This window comes from Gambusia affinis, linkage group LG24 (genome assembly GCF_019740435.1).
Source record: "Gambusia affinis linkage group LG24, SWU_Gaff_1.0, whole genome shotgun sequence".
Taxonomy (NCBI): Eukaryota; Metazoa; Chordata; class Actinopteri; order Cyprinodontiformes; family Poeciliidae; genus Gambusia; species Gambusia affinis.
This window is the reverse complement of record NC_057891.1, coordinates 797,070-820,711: the sequence shown is the minus strand read 5'-3', so window position 1 is coordinate 820,711 and position 23,642 is coordinate 797,070. Positions and strand designations below refer to the sequence as shown.

General features: G+C 45.9%; 4 protein-coding genes and 1 long non-coding RNA gene across 8 annotated transcripts in view; 4 read left to right on the top strand and 1 right to left on the bottom strand.

Moving 5' to 3' along the window:
- The window catches only part of LOC122826973, a 50,510-nt gene extending 46,523 nt beyond the window's left edge, over nt 1-3,987 (top strand). Inside the window, exons 6-7 of the long non-coding RNA XR_006369906.1 lie at nt 2,260-2,466; nt 3,572-3,987. This is a non-coding gene — a long non-coding RNA (uncharacterized LOC122826973). The remainder of the gene's footprint in view (nt 1-2,259; nt 2,467-3,571) is intronic.
- Nucleotides 3,988-8,411: 4,424 nt separating this feature from the next.
- On the bottom strand, nt 8,412-13,756 carry LOC122826971 (inhibin beta B chain-like). The gene is made up of 2 exons (XM_044109403.1): nt 11,866-13,756; nt 8,412-9,276 (listed from the first exon to the last, which is right to left on the bottom strand). The coding sequence occupies exons 1-2, from the start codon at nt 12,269-12,271 to the stop codon at nt 8,492-8,494; spliced, it is 1,191 nt and encodes a 396-aa protein (XP_043965338.1). The 5' UTR covers nt 12,272-13,756; the 3' UTR covers nt 8,412-8,491.
- Nucleotides 13,757-14,287: 531 nt separating this feature from the next.
- On the top strand, nt 14,288-17,732 carry LOC122826972 (ras-related protein O-RAL-like). The gene is made up of 5 exons (XM_044109405.1): nt 14,288-14,471; nt 15,330-15,549; nt 15,618-15,826; nt 17,095-17,269; nt 17,343-17,732. The coding sequence occupies exons 2-5, from the start codon at nt 15,436-15,438 to the stop codon at nt 17,445-17,447; spliced, it is 603 nt and encodes a 200-aa protein (XP_043965340.1). The 5' UTR covers nt 14,288-14,471; nt 15,330-15,435; the 3' UTR covers nt 17,448-17,732.
- A 395-nt stretch (nt 17,733-18,127) lies between these two features.
- On the top strand, nt 18,128-20,669 carry LOC122826969 (fas apoptotic inhibitory molecule 1-like). Of its 3 annotated transcripts, none has more exons than XM_044109398.1 (4): nt 18,128-18,490; nt 19,429-19,657; nt 19,730-19,779; nt 20,360-20,669. In XM_044109398.1, the coding sequence occupies exons 1-4, from the start codon at nt 18,374-18,376 to the stop codon at nt 20,507-20,509; spliced, it is 546 nt and encodes a 181-aa protein (XP_043965333.1). In that variant the 5' UTR covers nt 18,128-18,373; the 3' UTR covers nt 20,510-20,669. The 3 variants fall into 3 exon arrangements, with proteins under 3 accessions (XP_043965333.1, XP_043965334.1, XP_043965335.1); XM_044109399.1 differs by having other exon boundaries at nt 18,388-18,490; nt 19,360-19,657; XM_044109400.1 differs by lacking the exon at nt 18,128-18,490 and adding an exon at nt 18,505-19,194.
- Nucleotides 20,670-21,590: 921 nt separating this feature from the next.
- Nucleotides 21,591-23,642, top strand: part of agap1 (ArfGAP with GTPase domain, ankyrin repeat and PH domain 1) — a 56,728-nt gene continuing 54,676 nt past the window's right edge. Inside the window, exon 1 of one of the 2 annotated variants that reach the window (XM_044109392.1) lies at nt 21,591-22,559. In XM_044109392.1, coding sequence (XP_043965327.1) covers nt 22,397-22,559 — 163 coding nt within the window. In that variant the 5' untranslated portion in view covers nt 21,591-22,396. The remainder of the gene's footprint in view (nt 22,560-23,642) is intronic. The other variant, XM_044109393.1, reaches the window with a different exon arrangement.

Genomic DNA, 23,642 nt, shown 5'->3' with positions numbered 1-23,642 from the left:
CCCGCGGGGGGCCGCCGCGGCCCCCAGAGCCCCGCAACAAATCTCCCAATTGTGTTCCCAACGCTCTCCAGAAACATGCCACATGATCCTTATCAGGCTGCCTGTAAAGTAAATATACACCCCACCATATATTACCATAAATTACTGCTGCAGCGCGCCTGATGGTGATTGCTGCTAAACGCTTTCTCTGGAGAAACACTCGCTCTGTGTGTGTGTGTGTGTGTGTGTGTGAGGAGCTAACGGGTCGCTGCCAGTGTTTGTTCAACTTGCCTCCAATGAGATCTCGGGGTCCGGGTGGGATTTGTATGAACACAAGCTGTGAGTGATGTCATTCATTCAGCGCCGACTTGGACCTTTAATAGCTGCCGTCTTGAATCGCTGCCATCCCTCCTGGAGAATACTGTGACACTGTGTGTGTGTGTAAGGTCCTCTTTATTTTCACTGATGTTAGCACGTGCTATTACCAGGTCAGCTAGTAATTAAAAAATGCCCAGAAACAAGAGCTTCAATTAGACTGCTGGGTTCTGGCTCAGCTTGGTGTCGGCCGGGACTGGAGTGGAGAGCTGAGGCATTGGGCCGCGATGCAGCTCAACGCGACGCGGCTCAATGCCTCAGCAGTTTTCGAATGTTGAAAACAGACAACATTCGCTCTGCATGATGCATCGACAAATGGAAGAAATCAACTGGTGAAACTTTGAAAGTCCAATGTTGACACATTCAGTTACAGGAGGAAAAGTTTTGACTGGCTTCCATAGCTGAACTCCCATGATGCATTTTTTTAAAGTTTCATATCAGGAAAGTTTCTAGAAATAGTAAAAACAATGATCTTTACTCAGGTTGGTTTCAGGGAGATCAGAACTCATTTACTGAATATGCTTCCAGTGAACTCTCCATGCCTTACCAGAGGCACAAAAAACTACATTTTCATGAGATGTGATCCACTCTGTAGTTTCTATTTCCGTTTTATTATGCACACCAACACAGCCACACATCACTTACGCACATCAGGTGTGTGGTAGAAGAAACTGGAAATGAGAGACAGTGGTCTAGTCAAAGTCTAAGGCTGAGCAGGGTTCTGGTAGAAGCGTTTCCCTCATTTTCTACATTGTCAGTGTTTGAGGATTGTTAAATCTTTTTATCTCCAGAGACTTTGACGTTGATTTCCGAGTAAATATAAAATGTTTTCTAGTTCTTTAAACCCTCCAGCAGCAGCTCAGGTCTGATGACCTCTGACCTGTGAACTCAGAGTGAAGCAGTCAGGTCGGTGTAGTCAGTGACTGAACCTCTGATGGTCATGACTGTGTGAAAACAGCCTCACTCATTGGACAGTTGGGAGCAGTGAGACGTGCGCCGCGCCTCCTGGCCGCTGTCAGCCCATAATGGGCCGAGTGTCGGGTTATGAGGAAACCATTCGGCTCCAAATCCCCGTTAAGACCATAATGAGGCTTTTTACTCCTGCAAAATTCAGCTAAAGCCTCTTAATTATAGCAGCGCCGCATTCTTGGGCCAACCGGCTTCTTAACCGATGAAGTAACTCAAACCAGGAGATTACCGCACCGCCGGGCCTTGACCTCCAGCAGGACGCTTCGCTGGTGACCTCCGGCTGCAGGCGGGACTGACGGCGGCGAGCATCACGCTGTCTGACGGCGGCGAGCATCACGCTGTCTGACGGCGGCGAGCATCACGCTGTCTGACGGCGGCGACAGGAAGCAGTCGCTCTGCTGGGATCTCATCTCTGATTACTGAGCAATGGGTTAAAGCTTTTATTTTGGCAATCAATGCAGGAAGGGCCTGACTTCCACAAAGCGAAATCCAAGTCCAGTCCATGAGGTGTGAACATAAAGTGACCTCTGACCTCGGTGTCAGTTTGAAGTTTAAAAGCATATATGAACATCAAGATGCTCCAAAAACAGGAAGTGACTACAGCGCAGGGCATTCTGGGTAAATCCAACCATAGCTAACATGTTAGCCTAGCGCTAGCAGGAGAAACGTCTCCTGGTCTTCAGCCAAAGACTAAAGAGTTAAAATCTGACGCCTCCATCTTGTTTCCATCTGGTGAAGAAGGAAGTTGCTCTCAGTGTCTTCAGAGGTTTTTGTGTGGTTTCCTTCAGTGGTTGTTGGTGCAGCGCCCCCACAGGCCAGGAGGGGAACAGGTTGCTCAGATTTTCATCCTGGTATTTTTACTTTTCCTGGTAAATCTTTTTGTCTCTGTTTTTGTTTACTGTCCATGAAGAAGGAAACTCTCTGAATGTGTTCCAGGATATTTTTGGCTCCTCTTGATGAGGGAAAGTTGTAGGCGGAGTTTCAGTGGCTGATTTTGACGAGCTGTGATGAGGAGCCCTTCGTCTCTCTGGGAGCCGACCCCCTGCCTCCTCTTCATCAGACCCGGCCCGACTCGGAGCAATCAGGGGCTCGACGGGCTCCCCGAGGGGCCGAGGAGAGAACCGGAGTCAGCAGCTATCGCAGGTGAAAAGCCACTCATGTAACAAAGCTATCAGCCTTCATTCAGAGGGCTTAGCCTGGAAACAAGACCTGACCTGCAGCGCTGCGAACTCCTCATGAGCCTGAAGAGACACGTGGCCTGATTTAGATTATACATCTGCTTAAATTCTGCTCAATTATTCAAACATTTGGAGGGACAACAATGTCTAATTGGGAGTTAACAAGAAAAGCAAACCACCGCGGCCCATTGTGCCTTTTGCAACTTGCTCTGTCCTACTTTCTGAGGCTCCACAGCGAACAAAAAGGCAGAGATAATGGAGCCATGAATGCAGGACAAACAGGTGTGAAAACCTGAGCGGCTGCAGGTCACGCTGCGTTTCTCCACCAAACCTCCAACGCTGCTGCAGCGCCGACCCAGAAACACGGACCAGCACCAGAGCCGGACACCTGCTCTCTGGAAACCTGTGAAAACATGAATAATCATGAGGCGGGACCTTCCTAATGAGGCTGCTGAATATTCATGAGAGCTGCCGGGTCAGCTGGACCTGCTGCGGCCAGGCCGGCCGTCTGGAGCGATCGGGGGTCGATCGCCTCTCGATCGGGGGTCGATCAGGGGTCGCTGCGCGTCGGGAAACGACCTGCAACGGGAAACGCTGCGATGCAAAACGAATACAAGACGGCTGCAAAACACGCTGCCATTTATCTCGTTCATATTTATTTATAATTCTTATTTTATCCGGATAAAAACTCCTTTTCAGAGGAATCCAGGCCAAAAATCAGAATTAAAAACAGAAAAATAAACATTTAAAGTAAAAAGTAAATCCAGAAAACGTGTAGATATCAGAAAATCACCTCAAGAACTTTTAGATTTAAGAAACCAAATGAATTAATTCAGTAAAGGTTTCTGGTAGCAAAGCTCCAATAAGAGGAAGAATAAATAAGTTTTATTTGACTGTATAGTTTTTATTTTATGAATAGGCAGGAACTGTTTGTATACTTTCTGTACTTTATGAACTAATGAGTGAAACGTTTTGTTTTCTTCATATTTAGTTTGAATCCAGACGAGATAATCTGTGTTTTTATTTATTCTGGGTCTTTATTCCTGCTTCTCCGACTGAAACACCTTCAGAACCAGATGCTGCTGCTGCTGCTGCTGCAGGTTTCGCCGCTCCGCCTCCTGAAGGAAACGTCCCAGTGAGTCACCAGCTGGGCTGTTAGGAAACTTTGTTTGGATCTCTGCGGCTGTTTGGACTAATCTGGGAGGAGCTGTTGTGACTGCGGCTTCCTCTGGAAACATTCCCGCCGTGACTCACCTTCCAAACTTAGCTCGGCCGTGAACCGCCGGTCTGGAGGCGCGACGCCACCGATGCCACCGCCGGCTGAGGAATGAGTCAGGAGGAAGCAACGACCAATCAGGAGGAAGCAACGACCAATCAGGAGGAGGCAACGACCAATCAGGAGGAAGCAACGACCAATCAGGAGGAGGCAACGACCAATCAGGAGGAAGCAACGACCAATCAGGAGGAGGCAACGACCAATCAGGAGGAAGCGACCAATCAGGAGGAAGCAACGACCAATCAGGAGGAGGCAACGACCAATCAGGAGGAAGCAACGACCAATCAGGAGGAGGCAACGACCAATCAGGAGGAAGCAACGACCAATCAGGAGGAGGCAACGACCAATCAGGAGGAGGCAACGACCAATCAGGAGGAGGCAACGACCAGTTCATTCATCTGGTCCAGTTCAGTCCAATCGTTCTGTATCGGCTCATTTCTTTGCTCTAATTTAATCCAGTTGATTTTGATAGGCATCGTTGTTCTGATAGTTGCTGGTTAATCCCAACATTTCTTTATAATCCGGTTTAATCCAGTTCATCCAGTAGCAGAACACTCAAACCAACCCAGTGGCGTTTGTTCTCCAGTTTAATCTGAGTTACGTCAGTTTGGTTTAATTCATTCAGTTACAACAAATTCATTTTAACATTTATGACTCCTTGACAAATTTAAATCCTTTTACAGAAAATACAACTAATGAGGAGATTTTATGGGAATATTTTAGAAAACTTTCGGTTGTGTTCACAGAAAATGACAAAACATCTGGAGAAAAAAACGTTTAAATCCGCAAAACTTTAACTAGATTCAAACTTTTCAGTTATTTTCCCGATTTATGAGTTTGAAATTTTAACTCACTGATAAACATTTATCTGGATTAAGGTCATAAAAATCTGATTTAATAACCAAACCTGATCAGTTTGCTCTGTAAAAACACTAAATCCTACCAAGTGTTTCTGTCGCTTTTACAGTGCAAATATACCAGCTCATTTAAATAAAGTTTTTATTGATAAATATCAGATTATTTATAGTCATTATTGGTGAAATAATCTGCCAATGGAGCCAGCAGATTTGAATTAATTCATATTTTCATTAGAAACTAGAAACAAAAACTTTTTTTAGTGTTTCTGCATTGAATAATAAAAAAACTTTTATTTTCCACAAACTCCTCCGTGGCCTCAAAATGTTTTGAAATCTTCCTTCAGCGACTAAAAGCCTCATCAATGTTCCTGCTGCAACTGGAGCCGCTTGGCAGAAACTCAACTGTTCGGTTTCTGAAATGCAGAAATGTGGTTTTGTGAAATTTGTGTCAAATTGTCAGTTTGTTCTCCAACATGGCTGCAGTGAGCAGAGCGGCGTCACCGGCTGGAGGTGACACCAGGCCTTCAGGGCCACCGTAGGCAGAGACATCCAGCAATCTACCACAAAAACTTTCTATAGAAAACCTGGGAAAGTTTGAAATTAATGTCAGTTTGTCAAGAAAAAACTTGGAAATTTCTGAGATTGAAAAGTCAAAAATTAGCAAGAAAAACTCAAATTTTGAACTTAATCTCAGAATTTTGTAGAAAAGAAACTGAAGTTTTGTGAGTTTCAAAGTGGAGCATTGATGTGAAGGTTTCAGATGTTTTTCCAGATTGTGTCTCTTTCTTTCCGGTCCGATCCTCCGTCAGTTGGAGGGTTTCTCTGGTTCCTGTGCAGCTTGTAGTTTTCCTGCTCTCCGTTTCTCCTCCGTCAGGTACCACCTCGTTAGACGCGCGGCTCGTGATTCACTGCCTCTCGCCGCAGTTCTCCGCCTCGGCTGCCGCCGGTCGTAAATCAGCAGAAAGCACATCGAGTCCCGCTCGGCGGCGCGCCAGGCCCCGCGGCGGCCATCATTAACATTCCTGCGCTCTGCCGTGTACCTGCCGCCGTCGAGCAGCAGGACCAAACAGCTCGCGTGTCGCCTGACGTCACCACAGAGCTGCACTTCCAGCAGCTTCCACCAGGTGGTGCAACCAAGAAAACACAGGAGGCCAAACGGAGCAGAAGAAACGTGGAGGAAGGAGCCGATCATCGGTTATTGGTTTTCATTTCTGACCTCATGTTCTGGTTGGGAATCAATGTAGCGTGTTAGCATGGCTAACGTTTAGGTTAGCAGTGCTAACCACAGCACATTAGCATAAATAGCTTTAGTTATTTATGTAAAATCATATTTGACCAGAAACAGTAATGGTTGTACTGCCAGTAGAAAATGAGACACTTTGCTACAAGTAATAAGAAATTTATTTTCCAACAATTACAAAGAACCAGATATCTGAATGTTGATATGTTACATGGTCTGTACAGGAGTCGATGGCGTGCGCTTCAGGCTAAACAACTCAAGCTAACAAAACCAAACTAGGAATATTTAAGTACTCTGATGAAAAAATAGGACATATTTAATGTCTAAGTAAAAAATAGAAACGAGTTTGATCTATGGACTGACTGAACCCTGAACAGTGTTTAGGCCTCTTAACAAAAACATGGCAGCCTCTTTGGTTCCACAGTTACATCTGAACACTTTGCTCCTATAAAAATAGCTTTTCATCGAACCCGGCAGCGTCTGTCTGCTCAGTGCAAATACTAACAACAGGTGGCTGTGAGGGCGAGGCGGGCGGCCGACGATGGAGCTCAGGTGTTCCTGAGCGAGGAAATAACGGCGCTCAAACTGTGTCGTAAAGTGTGTTAGTGTGCTGCGATGGCGCTCCGCCGGGACGCAGCTTTAAAAGCCTCTCCGTCACATCTGGGTCGACGTTAGCCCCAGGTTTTCATCTTCAGATGCTGCCTCCATGTTGCCAGTAAAACTGTATTTATAGCTGGGTCAGTGTTTGAAACGCCTCCATGTGTCGCTGCTGTGATGGCGGTCCAGTAGAGCCCAAACGTGAGCTGCCAGGCCGGAGGACAACCGGCTTTCACCCCAAAATAAACCCTGGAAATCCCTTTGGAGTTCCTCAGGGCCTGGTTTTAATCCCCGTTTGATTTGCTTGGTATCAGCTCTTTTTCTACTAATAACCCAACGACAGCAAAATCTTATTTTACGACGTTTTCCAGAGACTGAATCACAACGTTTAACGTCAGAAAAGAACTTTTTCACATGTTTTACGTCTTTTATTCTTTCCCTGAACTGGTTAGCTTCCAGTTTAGCAGAGTTTGAATAAACTGGTGAAGCTTTCTAAACTCATCTGTACGTAGCATCAGGACAGATAAATAAATCTGCTGGTTAAAGGTTTGGTATAAAGTTGTGTCTGGCAGTGGTTAGCGACGCTAGCTAGACAGTTAGCTGCACTAACCATTAACAGTAGTTAAGCTAATGCTAAAGCGCTACACCAACATAGTGTTCACCTGAAGCTAACACTAATGTGCTAACTTCAGTTGTCTCTGCCTTTAAAGGACAACAACCTTTAAGCACCAATTTAATTTAATCAACATGTTAAATTTCTGGTGTCAATGTTTACATCTTGTTTTCAATTCAGTTGTTGGACGGAACAGAGAGAAAGTCGGGACAGGAACTGTTGATTCCTGGCTAAAATTAGAGCATGAATATAAACGTCTCAATCCTTCAAGAATGATCAGAAATTAAATTGTGTATTTAAAATTTATCCAGAAATAATAACTTATTAATAGCCAAGTGCACTAAACGTTTTCAAAGCTAGCAGAAGCGCTAAGCTCACAGTTAGCTGTACCGTTAGCAGGACGTGAGCGGCCAGATGTCCTCCGGCCCGAACCGCCGGCGTTTCAGCTGGACGCTTGGAGCTGTTGAGCGGTGAGCACCTTCTACATCTTGCATAACTAATGTGGCATTTGAAAGGGCTGGCCGGTGATGAAGCGCCACTCCGCGATCATTAAAGGCAAATGGATCTGCAGGAGTTTTAAAACGTGTGCGTTGGGGCGTGCAGAGCTGCATTGAACTGAATATGGCAACAACTAACGAGGCTCAGAGTTCCCTCGGCTCTAAGTGCTGGAGATGAAGCGTGAAACAGCAAAGTTTGGCCTCAGCCGTCTGGTTTGTGTTGCTAAGTGCAAAGAAAAGATGATTTTTACAGGTTCTGAGTGTCTTTAACTTCCACAGAGTGGTTTCCTCCAAGAACACCTGACTCAAAGCCAGCAGAGAGGAACTGGAGCTGTTCAGTCACATGTCAACGCCAACAGGTCGGTTGACGCCAATGTTGATGGGACTCGAAGGCTTCAGGCAACTTTTAGCTGCTTACAAGCCTCTGGATTGTCAAATATTAGCAAATAATGGTTGAAGCATAGGTTGGGTGTACCGTCGGACTCCTGCTGGTCTTTGGAGGATGATTCTGTGGGTCGGTGCCCAGACGTCCAGGTCCTAGTTGAATAACTTAAGGCCAGAAGTGCTGTCGGTTGGCAGTCGTACCTTCAGTGCTTTCAGGTAAAAACAAACATTTGATAAGGCTCAAATAAGTGGATTATACTGCTGTAAGTCAGAGACCAGGGGCGTCCTCACAGTCTTGGAGATTTCTACTGAGGAGCTGATTGTTTGCCGAGTCGATCAGATTTGGAAGATTGGACAGAATACATAGCAACAGACATAAATATATGTACAAGGTTTTGTGCAGGCATACATGCGAGTTTGTGGATTTGTGTGGATGAGGACGTTCATAAATATTTAGTTTTATATTTATTTTGCGGTAAAGTCGTCAGTCTGCCGCATCGTGGCGTTAAATAAACAGGAAGTAGAGTCAGGCGCAGCCGCATTCGTCCACGATCATGTTGGGAACGTCCCGCTTCACGATGTTGTACTCGTCGTCGAAGTAGAGCATGGACATGGTGCTGAGCTTGGTGGGGATGCAGCAGGAGTTCATGGAGCCGGGGCTCATGCCCCTCATGCGGTACTGGTTCACCACGGCCGTGTGGAAGGACGAGGCCGAGCCGGGGACGCCCGCCATGTAGGCGGGGCAGTTCCCCTCGCAGTAGTTCCCAAAGTACCCCGAGGGCGCGATGATCCAGTCGTTCCAGCCGATGAGCCGGAAGTCGATGTAGAACTGCTGGCGGCAGCACAGGCTGCTGCTGCCGTCGCACTCCAGGCCGCGCTTCCGGATGCGGTGCTTCCCGTCGGCCTGCCGCGCCCGCACCACCAGGAAGGGCCGGTGGGCTTCGTCCTTCGGGTTCATCAGCGCCGGCGCCACGCCCTCCGCCTCGCAGCCTTCGCAGCGGACGTCCAGGTTCTGCCGCCGGTCGCCGCTCCGATCGAACGCCAGCCGCAAGGCGTCCGTCAGCGAGAAGGTGTGCCAGCCGCTGCGCCTCAGCTCCACCCGCTTCTCCACCAGGTCCCACCGGCTGCCCAGGCCCGGCTCCTGGTAGTACACCTTCACCGTCACCTTCCGCTTCCCGCGCAGCTCGGCGCCGGCGGCCGGCGGCAGCAGCTTGAAGTACAGCCAGAGGGTGGCCTGGGTCACATGGAGGTTCTGGTTCCCCTCGTTGGAGATCAGGAAGAACAGGCTGGACTTGGAGGTGACCAGGTCATCTGAGGAGAGAAAGATACGGATCAGAACCGAGGAGCGAAACAAGAACACGAACCGGTGACAGATTAAACATGGTGATTACTGGCTGCACTGATGCATGATGGGAAGCTAAAGGCTTTACTGGATCCCAGCAGCAGACAAATGGTGGGAACTGATGGCTACAAAGCTAGCTGCACTGTAAAACAGTAGTCAGAAATGTAACGCTAAAGCTCTGTACCGACATGTTATTTAGCTGAAGCTAAAGCGCTAACTACGAGTCAGACTAAATCTGGCAGCAGCCTGAGCACCAGTTTAATATTTTGATATAATTTCCATGTTCTTTGAAATATTTATTTATGTTTATATTTTGTTCCTTTAACTTTCTTGGATATAAAAGATGATTAACGGCTAACTTAGTTCTGAAGTTTTAAAACTGAAGTTCACGACATCTTTGCTTTACAGATTATTTACAGTGCGCTAATTCTCAAAGCTAGCTAAAATGGTAAACAGTTTGGTTTTCTCTGGTAAACTTCAGGTTTAGTTTGGATTCAACTGAAACATCCTGAACAGGGCGGCACATGGTGGTGGCAGCATCATGCTGCGGGGCCAGGGAACCTTCCAACAGAACAGCCCTACAGATCCAGAACCCCAGTAAGATCAACTGGTTTACACTGTAAAAACACTAAATCTGACCAACTGTTGTCTAGTTTCTACTGCAGTTTGTTTGATTTCAGGACAGAAAACTGAAAACTTTTACAGCAAAATAGTTGATTTAACTCTAATGACTTAATAACGATAAAAAGTTTTAGTTCCACTGGAAGATTGTTTCTCAAAATGTTGGAAAAAATAAAAAATAAAAAATAATAATAACAATAATAACCTGCCAGTGGAACTGAAACTTTAAAACCAACGTTAAGAAAGTATTTTTTATCTTGCTGAAAAGTTCTTTATTTAAAGTGCACAAAGATTTTCAGTAGAATCAAAATACTTGTTAATATTTGGTGTTTTTACAGTGCATATCTCTGCCTGAGGAGGTCAAAGGTCATGTAGGGTCGACGTTTCACAGTGAAACTTCATAAATAAATCCAGGAAAACGTCAACTGATTCCTACCAGACTCTGTAAACCAAACATTCATTCATTCATTCATTTGGACCAGAACCGCTCCATCTGCAGCAGAACCGGGCTGAACCTCCTCAGGTTGACAACCTTCCAGAAACGTCCCTCTGTCTCGGCAACATGTTGCTGCAACCTGCCTGCAGCAACAGCAGCACGGGTTGTCCAACATGGGGCGCGGGGGCCAAGAGTGGCCCGGTGAAGAGCCTCTGGGGGCCACAAGGTTCATATTTGTCCTTTTGATTAGAATTTCTAAAACTGTTATTTATTTTATTTTTACCTGATGAATAATTCAACTAAACACAATTTAAAAAGATTTATTTTGTTTATAACTGCATCATTATTTTTATTTTTATTGGTTAAGTAAACAAACAACATCTGAGCTGAAAAAAACTGTTTTCTGCTAAAACTTTAATATTTTACAGAACTAACTCAAAACACAGTTTTTAGTATTTTGTATAATTGTAAACTTTTATTCTTTCCAATCTGTGCAATAATTTACTCATCTAGAAATTTTTTTTTTTGTATTTTTTGTTTTTTGGTGTAACAAAAACTTTTATTTAACTCAATTATAAAGTATTTTTCTATTTAAATATAATTGAAAAAACTTTTTTTTTTACTTTTCCCTTTTAAATAAAGAAATCAACTAAAATATATTTTTAGTATTTATTTTTTTCTGCCTAATAAACAACAAACTGAACTCAATGTTTTAATAACATAATAAATCAGGTTTCTGTAAATGTTTACATTAAATATGTAAAAAGGATTTTTTAGTTTTACCTAATTAAAAACAAAAATCTTTTTTTTTTTTTCAGATTTTCTAGATTGTATTTTTGTCAGCTTTGATAAAATTTGATAAAAATGAGTTTTAGTAAAAACTTCTGGATGTTTTTGGTCTTTATTTCTATTAAATTACATTTAAATTTGTTTTGCATTTCCCATGTTCAGATTTTAATTTAATATTTTTAACATCAGTCAAAACCTCACATTCAGTCTTTTGTAATAACTAATAACTGTAATAACTAATAACTGTAATAACTGGCCGCTAAAGGTCATTCTGAGGGCCACAAACGGCCCCTGAGCCTCAGTTTGGAAATAGAAAAGTTTCCTCTGTTTCATTAACAGATTTATGACTTTTTAACAACTTTATCCTTAAAAATAATCCGGCTAAATCCAGTCATTGGCATCTAAAACTGGCATTTAAAAGGTCAAAGGTCAGAAAATGATGTGTTGGTTATTTTTGTTCTAAAAAATTAATTTCTGTAACTTTCAAACCTGAATCTGCTGAATATGAAATCAGAGGAAATTTCTGACAAACCCAGAAGTTTCTCCAATTGATGGGTCTCCATGGCAACGGACTGGAAGTAATGTTTTCCCGCCAACTTCTTTCAGTAAATCAGATAAAAATAAAAAAAACTTGTGGAAGCTGCGACCCCTCAGCATGATGCTGCCGCTCGGACCCTCAGCATCATGCTGCCGCCGCCTCGGTCCTGCTGACCTTTCTCTGCGAAGCTGATGATCTCGGAGCTCTCCTCCAGCACCTCGTTGCTCATCGGGTGCCCGTCCAGGCTCGGGATCTCCACCCGGCCGTCCTCGCGCAGTTTGCCCGCGTGCAGCTTACGCAGCGCCGTCACCATGGCAGCCCGCGGCACCGGGTGCGTGATGTTGGGCCGCTCCCGCAGCTGCAGCCGGCTCAGGATGTGCCTCTTCACCGCCTCCAGGAAGTCCCCGTCCACGCGGCCGGGCTCCGGCTCCTCCAGCCGGGCGGAGGCGGCGCAGGATGCGCAGGACTCGGGGTGCGCCCCGGTCCCGGCCACCGCCTCGGCGTCGGGCGCGGTGGCTCCGCGGGCGGAGAGAAGGACGCACGCCGCGAGCAGAGCCAGTCGGAGGAGACAGCGCGTCATTTTGTGAGTGAGTGGAACCGGAAAGAGTCCTCAGCTTCAGTTACATCCTCTGCGATCCTCCGGAGCCGGACGGAAACTGGAGCCGCTCTGCGTCTGGCTCTGGACTCAGCCCGAACCCGACTCCAGCTGGTTCCTGTCAGGGAGCGGAGCCGCGTCCCGCCGCAGCATCCTTCCAGTCCACAACTAGAACCAGAACCGGGGAGCCGCCTCTAGCGGGGGAGCTGCAGTCTGCCGCTGCGGAGAGGAGCACCAACGGGAGCAGCTGGAACAGCGGGGAGCAGCGCGCACAGGAGCGTTTCCATCCTGGCGTGCGTAAAACTGGAGAGTCCAGGAGCCGCCAAGTTTTATATACAGCAGGGAGGAGGGGGCGGGGGGCCAGGGGGGCGGGGCCGATCAGGAGGGCGAGAGAGAGAGAGAGAGAGAGAGAGAAAAAAAGAGGGAGGGAGAGGAAAACCCCGCTGGTTTCAAAGCGGTGGATCAAAGTTTTCAGTTTTGAATCACAAACTGCCTGGATGTTGGTGGTGGCAGCATCATGCTGGGAGTCAGATACCACGTGCTTTAACAACTAATTACAGAAATACAGTCTGGAAAGTGTGGAGTGCATATTTTCTTTTTCTACTTCCCCTGGACTTTGACTAGGCCCCTCTAGTTAGTCTGAACCATCCCACTGCATGATGCTGCCACTACCGTGTCTCATGGTCGTTAACCTTCAGCTTCAGACTAAAGTGACTAAAATCATTAAAATGTTTTTTATTCTTTAATTATCCAGTAAAATGAGATGGGAGCTCTGATTGGCTGCTGACCAGCAGAACCGGTCCAGGCCCGGTTCTTCTGCTGTCTCTGCAGTAGAAGCAGAAACGCAGCCTAGTTCTGCTGGACCCAAATATCCAAACGACCCAGCAGCTTCAACCAATGGGAGCGCAGGACTCAGCCCGATATTTGGTAGTAAAACCTGTCAACCAAATGAAGCCGCGTTGACCTCTGACCTCCCACATGCGGCTGTTACAACCCAGAGCCGCATGCAAACACCTCTGGGATTGTCGGAGCCACTGGGCATGCGCAGCAGCAGCTGACCGAAGGGACCGCGGAGGAAAGTGAGTTAATTGAAGCTGCGCTCAGAATCCACAGGGAAGGATATGGCGCCATCTTCTGTCCGTCACCTGGAACTGCACACCGGAAGCTGGAAATATCAGCTGGACCCATTTTTAAGTTTTGGTTCAATAATTATAATAAAAACCTTTTAAAAAACATCTGAATGTATTTTATTAGAGATTCCCAGTTTAATTGTGCTAACTAAAATCGAACCATTTACAGTTTCAGGGATTACCGTGTTAGATAACGGACAGATGGATATGATTGTTCCAGTTTACCTTAAATTTAATATTTAGAAAATACAACGAAAAGTTTTAGGAATATATCTTAATATATCTAATTTCATTTAATTTGACCAAGTAATTCAATTTAGGTTTGTCTGGAAACATTTTTATTTTCCTCCCAATTTTTGTTTTACATTCTTTATATTGTTCTTGTTTTTAAGATTTTTTTTAATGTAACATCATGTTAATTTAACTATATTTTACATTCAAATTTATTTTATTTCACATGTACGTTTTGTATTTTCTTTCTTTTTCCTTGAAAGTTCATTCGTGCTTTTTAAAATGGAAACAGAATAAAATTTGAAGTTTATATTTGATTAATCTGAATTAATTCGTTTTTTATTAAATACGTTTTTGCTTTCCTTTATTGCGTTTTAATTTACTTTTCGTAGATTTATTATACTTTATTGTGATTTTTTTTCGTAGTTTTATTTGGTTTAACTATTTTAGAAAAGGGAACTCTGTGACATCACTTCCTGTTAATGATATCTGTGCCTATCAGAGAAAGTAAGATGCCTCACTACAGTTTTAATTTTGTTGTAAGTCATATAACTAAGCTACCTTCGCGTGTCTCTGTGGTTTAAGCAACAATAAGAACAATATTTGTTTAACTAGGGTCTATTAGACTTGTTGTTTGTTCCTACAGTAACCAGAGGCGATCAGAATCCCCGTCTTCGACAGGTTCTTGGTCAGAGGACCCATCTTCGCGGATATAAACGATCTGTGTAGGTCCGGGTAAAGGTGGGGCGCTCAGTCTGATGATCAACTTGTAAAAGTTTTCTGAGACGGATTTCTGGGAGGACGACTGGGAAACACGGCAGCGGGTGAGTTACTGGAGTTTCTCCAGATTGTTTCGGTCACTGTGGGACTCTCCGTTCCGCTGAAAGAAGCGTTTACCGGTCTATTTTAACTCAAGTACCCTGAGCAGAGAAGCGTTATCTGTTGCTGCCTAACTGCCTAGCAAACACAGGGCTCAGAGTGACGGGGGAAGTAGCCAATAGGAGCCTTCAGAGGGGAGTTCCGCTGGCTTCCTGAGCCAATCAGAGGCGCCGCTGCCGCTGAAGGCGGGAATGTGTAGCAGAATGTTTAGAAACTGGTTTCCAGCTGCTGGTTCAGAGGAAGCTGAGTAACGACGCCGACAGTTCCTGATTCTGATCACTGGACCGTTCCGGGTCACATCTGAGCCGGTTCTGGTTGGACTGGTTCTGGTCTGGCTGCTCATGCTGGTTTGGGTCGCCCCTCACTGAGCCCCATTGACATCACTGATAAGGTCAAGTGGGTCATTCCACAGCAGCTCTGAGGCCCAGACTGAGTCTGAATCAGAACCACGGCTCCAGAACCTCGACTGGGAAACACGTTTCTACTGCAGGAAGTCCAGCCAGGAGCAGGCAACTGTTGGACAGGTTCTGTCAGGACCCGGTTCTGATGACACCAGGATAAAGTAAAGTGAGAAGATCCACTCTGGCTGTTTTCAATTATCATTCAGAGACAGTCTGGATCAGAACCGGTTCTGAAGACACCAGAACAGAGAAACGTGTTGCCCGGCGCTCTGACTGGAGGCAGTACCCGGTGAACTTTGACCTGGGAAGTTCTGATGGACCTCTTCCTGTTCCAGGGTCCAGTAGAACCTCCTCGACCCGGCCCGGTGCTGTTGGTGTCTGACTGCTTGTGTTTCTGTGCAGGAAGTGTCGTTTGGTTTGAGCCAGTCAGCTTTAGAGGAGCTGAGTCCTGGTTTGGTGTCAGGACCGGTTCTGATTCTGTCCCAACTGGACCAACCGGACCGGAACCATGTCCTCCGGTAAGAATAAGGGCCAGAACTCGCTGACCCTCCACAAGGTCATCATGGTGGGCAGCGGCGGCGTGGGGAAGTCGGCGCTGACGCTGCAGTTCATGTACGACGAGGTGAGCCTCTCACTACGTTTCCCATCATGCCCCTGGCTTCTGTGAGCTATCTGTCCGCTCTGTCGCAGTTCGTGGAGGACTACGAGCCCACCAAGGCAGACAGCTACAGGAAGAAGGTGGTTCTGGACGGGGAGGAGGTCCAGATCGACATCCTGGACACGGCGGGGCAGGAGGACTACGCCGCCATCAGGGACAACTACTTCCGCTGCGGCGAGGGCTTCCTGCTCGTCTTCTCCATCACTGAGCAGGAGTCCTTCACCGCCATAACCGAGTTCAGGTCTGACCGTCACCGTGGTAACGCAGGGGTCTGGGTCTGGTACCAGAACCAGAGCGGATAGGAGCGTCTCACTCGGCTCCGTTTAACCCCGACGGATCGATTCAAATTGTTTTCCTGAAGTCGTTTGTCTAAAAGTTTGAAGTTTGAGGTGAATTTACGATAAAACGACGTTTTAATCACTTCAGACTTAAACTGAACCTGAAAGTCCAGTTTTCACATCCAGGAAGGAACCGTCTGAGACGCTCCGACACGTTGCCATGTCTGTCATCCCTCTTCTGGTTCTACGGAACACTAATCCTGCCCAGATTCTCCAGCTGATTTACTGTTTATGATTGAATCAGCTAACTGTTAAAAAGTGACAGTTACTTTTCTCCGTTTGGTTCATAACTTCCTCGTTTTCAGGCATCGTCATCATGACTTTAAGATCTGATTTTTAAATGTAGAAACAGACACATTTACACCTCAGTGCTCCTTCGGAGGAGAAAATATCTAATATTTCATATTAATCCAGTCTTTTTCTGGTCAGATGTTTTTATTTCCAGATTAACAAACAAATCAGATTAATAAATTTAACTGGCAGCCAATCAGAAACATGAATATATAAAAAACATTTTCCTGAATTTCCCGACTGAACAATAAAGGATATTTTTATTTCCATCTTCAGGAAGTTATTATAGTAATAGAAATAGGACAAAGTAAATCTTCACCAATTAACATTAACACCAACATTAATCTCAGAAATTTTCTACAAACATTTTATCTCATTTCTGAGATTTCAATTTTTTTATTTATTTTTCTTTCAATTTTTTGACTTTTTTGAGTTTGTTTTTTGTTTTTCTTTAGTGTCTCTAGTTTCCCTCATATGAACGCAGGAAAGTGTGGAAGACATGCGACATGCGGGTCCGGGAATCGAACCTGCGTCGAGGACTCAGGGCCTCCAAACCCGGGTCACGCTGTCGCCTACGCCAGTTTTTGACTTTTGAAACATTTAAATTTACAGATTTTCAATCTAGTCTGGTCCTGTAAAAAATAAGATTGCATTTTTGAAAAAAATAAATCTATTCGTTAAAAATCTAAATAAATTTTTCTGTAATTTTCTAGTTAATCTGCCGTGAAAATGGACGGCGGTGATGATTTGGGATGATTTGGGGAGGAGCCGTCAGGGGAGCTGAGTAGCCAATCAGAAGCAGCCCTGTGCTCTGACAGAAACCAGGTTCTTCTCCCTGTTTGCGGGCTTTAACTAGGCCGTGTGTCCCCGCTGGCTGCAGGGAGCAGATCGTCCGGGTGAAGGAGGAGGAGGCGATCCCGCTGCTGGTGGTCGGGAACAAGTCGGACCTGGAGGACCGGCGCCAGGTGAGCGTGGACGACGCCACGGCCAAGGCGTCCGCCTGGGGCGTCCCGTACGTCGAGACGTCGGCCAAGACCAGAGCCAACGTGGACAAGGTGAGCGTCGTGGCGGAGGACGACCTCTGACCTCTGCCCCTCCACCTGCCTGACCTTTGCCCTCCCTCTGTAGGTGTTCTTCGACCTCATGAGGGAAGTCCGTAAGAAGAAAATGGCGGAAAGCAAAGAGAACGGGCCGAGCGGCGGCAGGAAGAAGCGGCGCTGCTGCGTGCTGTAGGTGGAACTGAGCGCGCTCAGACCGCGGCGCTCGGCTCTTATTTATCTCTGCTCACATTCCTGAAACACTCGTCTGCAGCCTGGTGACCTCTGACCCCGACTCCAATCAAGCTTGGTGTTAAACTCTGTAATCATGCCACAGAATCGGACTCTAAGGGAACTCGGCTTCCAGCTCCTCTGGGAAATAGGAATATTATTATTATTATTATGAATATTGTTGTTATTCTGCACCAACACTCATTATTATTGTTTATATCTGATTAAATCAAGTTCTGTTAGAAAAACACTTTTCTCCTGAATTTCACTTCATTTACTGTAAAATACTAAAATAAACTTTAATCACCAGCAGGAACATCAAATATAAAAATAGACTTTATATAAAAAAACTATTTCAAATATATATATTAAATTATATAAAGTAAATTATTAAAAACCTTAAGATCCAAATTTGAAAATAATCTAGTAGTTCAGCAACTTTTTATAAATAATCAGAAACGTGAAAATGATTATAAAAGGGGAAGAAATTGAAAAACAAATATTTAAATATATTTTATTTTTGGTAGAAGAAAAATATTTATTAAATCCTTGATTATTTTCAAATGATAAATATGTTTTTAAAATAGTCTGTTATTTGTCAGAATATTTATTCATGTTGAAGATCTGTGGTCTCCAGTTGAATTAATTATATTTACAGTATTTAGTTTTAAATCTTTTAAATCTTTAAGGTGAAATGTTAAAATGTCAGCAGCAGGTTTCCCTCTGGCCACCAGGTGGCGCTGTGTCCTGTGAATGGTTCCGGTTCTGACACCCGCAGCTCGTCCTCCTCTAAGCCTCTTACTGTAATCACGCTCCTGCTGAGGCGGCAGGACCCGGTTCCTCCGCCTCGCGGCTGCTCAGAACCGCTCCGGTTCGGCCCAGGAGTCCAGGATGCCGTGTGGAGACGCGGTGGCCGTGTGGGACGTGGCTCTGAGCGACGGCGTCTATCGGGTCGAGTTCGATCACGGCACCACCTCAGGGAAACGGGTCGTCTACGTCAACGGGACGGTGAGGTCTGAGAGCTGGTTCCGATTTCACAGAACCAGAACTAGGACCAGATAGGGCTCAGTGTGACGTCAGGGCAAACTGAAGCCATCAGAACTGGGTTTCTGGGTCTTCAGTGAGGTTCTGGTGACGGTTTAATGATGGAAACATCCAAACCCAACAGGACTGGGTTACTACCAACCACCGAGGTTCTGGTCACTGAATCAGTCCATGTTGGATCACCAGATCACCTCCAGGAGAACTTCGCTCGTCTTCTCAGGACTACTGATTGGACCGTCTGGGCTTCCTGTGTAGATGTAGCTTCCAGATGTGATGGCGGCAGACAGAAGGTCCAGTAGAGACCAGCGGTGATAGAATCTGTAACCTGGAGAACCGAGCCTTTGGGTCTTAGAGTAGGAAACCAGTAAACAGGTACTGGAGCAGTGGAAGTCCTAGAAAACCGGACACATTGAAGATCTGGTCTCAGGGTAATGCTGGATGGTTGAAGGAACACTTTGAGGATCTGTTTAATCTAGTTCTATGTGGAGGAGACGGAGCTAAAATAGCTGGAAAATCTAGCAGGCGGGACTGAGGTTGGACCCGAGGAGCTAAAGGTTCTGGACGTTGTTGGGTTGTTCAGTTGACGTGTCTTGAATGGAGGACTGGACCTGGTCCTCTGGTGTGGCCGGTCTGGCTGGTGGTCTTTGGGGGCCATGGAGGATCCTCAGGTGACTCCAGTCCAGGACGTTGGAGTGGAAACTCACTGGCTGGTGAACCTCCAGTGTGGAGTTTGTCCTGGTGTGGGACAGCGGACACTTCGGTTGTCTGGTCTGCGTTTGTCTTGGCTTGTAGTTTCCATACCGTCCATTTAACTGTACCGTCCCTTTAAGCAGACTGCAGTCAGGTTCACTCCAGTTTCCTTGGTGGTGGTGAGTGGGTGAATGAAGCGGTTTGCTGTGCAGGAGGTGATGAGGAAGGACTGGATGTTCAAGCTGGTTGGGAAGGAGTCGTTCTCGCTGGGCGGCGCCGACACCAAGGCCACCATCAACATCGAGGCCGTCGGCGGCTTCGCCTACCAATACTCGCTGACCGTCGGCGGGAAGAGCCTGCAGAAGTTCATCGACCACAGAGCCAAGACCACCAAGACCTGGGTGGTCCGGGTGGACGGGACGGACTGCAGGGTCGTCCTGGGTGAGTCCAGAGAGAGGTCAGAGGTCAACCTGAACACTGACCCGTCCTGACTGACTGTGTTGTGTCCCACAGAGAAGGACACCATGGACGTTTGGTGCAACGGGCAGAAAGTGGAGACAACGGTGAGAATCAACCCACCAGAACCAGAACCAGAACCAGAGCCAGAGCGCCACCATGAGGCCACAGCAGAAACTACCACTGAATTACTTTTTTATTTATTTAAGGAGGCTTTTTAAAATAACTGATTTAATTAAAGTTGAGAAACTTTAATTCAATTAAAAATTAAAGTTTAGTTTAGAGAAATTAAACTCATTAAATCTTCAGTTATTGTAGAAACTGCTGGCAGCAAAGAGTAATATTAACATTTAATTTATTTATTTAATGTGGGTTTTGATTTTCTGAAGCTAAACTTATTTAACTAATTTATTTTAATTTTCTCTAGTTTTTTAAATTATTTTTCTGTACATACATATTTAATATTCTTATTTAATTTTACTTGTACTTTTTAATTTAGTTGTTTTAAATTTAATGTTGAATGAATATTTTTCTCATGATTTTTTTATTTGAGGGTTATTTATTTTATTAAAATATTTATTTTTATTTTAAGCAATTTTCCTTTGGGGATCAATAAAGTATATTCTATTCTATTTTAGATGTAATTTTGTCCTATTAAATTATAAGGATTTTTCCTGCTGTCCTCAGGGAGAGTTTGTGGACGACGGCACAGAGACCCACTTCACCCTGGGTGAACACTCCTGCTGCATCAAGGCCACCAGTGGAGGCAAGAAGAAGAACGGCATCGACCACAGCCTGCTGCTGGACGGGCTCAAGGTTCCTGCTTCCTCCCAGTAGAGCCGGACCAGAACCAGTAGAGCCGGACCAGAGGTTCAGACAGACCCAGCAGGGGGCGCTGTTGATGGCCTCGCAGATGTGGGACTTCTTCTTCTTCTTGTTTTTTTTCTCTGACTAACAAATAAAGCTGTATCTCATCTGCTGGGATTTTATTCTGAAAGGTCGTTAATGGCTGGTTGCTATGGCAGAGGTCATCTTTGCGCAGTCTCCATCTCTGAATTGCAGCTGTTCAGCAGAACGGCGGGAAAACCGGAACACGGCTGGCCGGACCTTCAAAATAAAAGCTCGATACCGATTTAGTTTTTTTAAATTTCTGACCAAGTAAAAACAGATGTTGCTTCACTCTTTGCCTGTTGGATGAAAATAATAACTCATCAATAAAGTAACTAACGTTAATGTTAGTTTATATGGAAATTACAGAATGTAAAATTTGACTTCAATAAACTAAAATTAAACAAACTGAACACATTAATGGAAATTTTGGATATTTTGGTTTCAAACTTACTCGAATCCATCCATCCATTTTCTGGTCACCCTTGTCCCTAATGGGGTCGGGAGGGTTGCTGGTTCCACTCCACCTACGACAGGCGGGGTCATCTGGACAGGTCACCAGTCTGTCGCTGGGCAAACTGACTCGAAATAAACTGAAAATAAAATGTGTTAAAGTTAAGGTGATGCAACATAAACTGGTTTAACTGGAACTAATTCAAACAAACTGAGTTCATTTCAGCTGAACAGAAATATTACGAATTTAATCTGAGTTAAACTGAAGGGATTAAACCGTTTGTGTTGAGTTAAACTGTCTGCTCTGTTTAATTTCAGTTGGATTACTGAGATAAAGTTGATTACATTTATTTAGCACAAAGTAAAGCTTGTAGCTGAAAGAAACTGTTGATTCAAGTTTAATGGGACTAAAATTAAATTTAATTCCAATATATTGATTTAATTAGAAGAAACTAAATTAAGAAAACAACTTGATTTTCGCTGAAATTACCAGAAATTAATGAGGATAAACAAGTCAGTGAAGCTGGAAATTAAACTAAGTTGTTTTATTTTGAAAGGTTAAACCGGATGTCTTTATTTGGTCGTGTGTGATTGATGGTCCTGGAGGAAATCCCGGCTGGGATCTTCGGTGTATCCTGGACTGAGCTCACCGCGCTGAAGGAGCCGGACAAGAGCGGTGTTTGGGTTCTGGTCGCGGGACATACCTGACGCTTTGACCCGGTTCGGTAGTCCTGGGTCACACGGTACCTCCTGTTGGTTCTTTCCGCTAAGTTTCCAGCCGAACCGGGAAGGTTATCCGGAGCTTTTTAACAGCAGGGAGACAAAACAAGGAGCAGGGATCCAAACTAGCCCCGCAGACTGATTACCGAGCCCCGACCCGCGACTCTTTTCCCGCATGTTGTTTGCGGTTAAACCCCGCTCTCTGGCCTGATGTGACGCCGACTCTCACCCCTGGAATTCGGCGACTTTTCCCAGTTTTCCTCCCGGCTGCTGGGAGCTACAGCTAGTTAGCTTTAGCCAGCTAGCATCCACCAGGCCGTTTGTCATCCTCCTCCTCCGGTCAGTTATGACTCAAAGTTCCGCTGGAAGCTCCGTTTAATCCGGCTGCAGGACTCCCAGCGGCCCGGTTATCCAGCCCGGCCTGGAAGGATATGGGGCAGCGGAGCTCCGCCGCCTGCCGCACATCTGTCACCGCAGCGGAGCAGGGAAGCGGGAAGCCCCGGGGACAAGCAGCCTTCCCCGGACTGTAGCTGCCATCTGGCCGCCGCCGCTGGAGGGATCCCGGATCTCCTCCCCGGGATGTAGAGCAGAGTCCGGGATTATTGTTACAGTTGTTCCCAGAAAACCCGAAGCCGTTCCTGGAGCCGCGTCTCCCCCGTCAGGATGAACTACCAGCTGCATCTGGCCAACTCGGCCGCCATCCGATCCGAGATCCAGAGGTTCGAGTCGGTGCACCCGAACATCTACTCCATCTACGAGCTGCTGGAGCGGGTGGAGGAGCCGCTGCTGCAGAACCAGATCCGGGAGCACGTCATCGCCATCGAAGGTAGGACCGAGGGAGAGATGCAGGTTCTGCAGGCCCGCCGGGCTGCTGCACATCCTGCTGCTGAGAGCCGCGCAGGTGTGTGTGTGTGTGTGTGTGTGTGTGTGTGTGTGTGTGTGTGTGTGTGTTAGTGCTCTAGGTTGGTTCTGAACATGCTTGACCCGGCCCAGGTCACTGAGGCTGTCCGTTCTGGTCTGAATAGTTATCGTATCGTTTATCGTGATTTATCGTTATTTTAAAACCTCCGGTATTGTTGGAATTGTGAGTTTTGTTATTGTTTTCCATTGATTTTTTTAAATTTTATTTTAATGTATTGATACAAATCTGTAAGTTTGAATATCTGACTGACTGCAGTTCAGTTATGTAACTGCTGTCCTGCATGATCAGGTTGCTATGGTTACTGCGTCTTTCACCTAGAGAGAAATAATTCATGTTTTATCGTTATCACCTATAGTTCCATCAAATATCCAGATATTTTGCTTTTACTCGCAGTCGGGCAAACAGTGATGCTGTGGGCCAGAACATAATGACCACTTCAATTTGAGCTGAGGTCCGGTTGGTTCTTCAGGTCCGGTTGGTTCTGCAGGTCCGGTTGGTTCTGCAGGTCCGGTTGGTTCTGCAGGTCTGGCTGGTTCTGCAGGCCCGGTCCAGGCAGAAGCCCGGCTGCAGCTGCAGTTTCCTCCAGAACCTCACAGGAACCTTCATTGTTGTTTGCTGGTCCATCCATCCTGAAGCGGGCCCTTCCTGTTCAGTACTGGCTCCAGAGAGGACGCAGCAGCTGAGCGGACCTTTGTTCTGCTGGGCCGTGTGACCCAGTTGGCCCGGCTGCTGTTTGTTCACCGTCAGCCTTTGTTTCCTCTGTCAGCCTGGATCTCAGGTTTCTGTTTCTGAAGCAACGTAAAGAACCAGAACCTGGCTGAGGTTCTGCTTAAACACACATGGCAGTGCTACCTGGTTCTGCTGGAAACCACCAGAACCGGTTCTGTATGTAACTATGACGACTAAAATCAGTCCTAACATAAATGCAGCTTCAGGTTTAAACCCAGAATGTTGGTGTTAAACCAACAGTGCTTAGCATTAGCATAG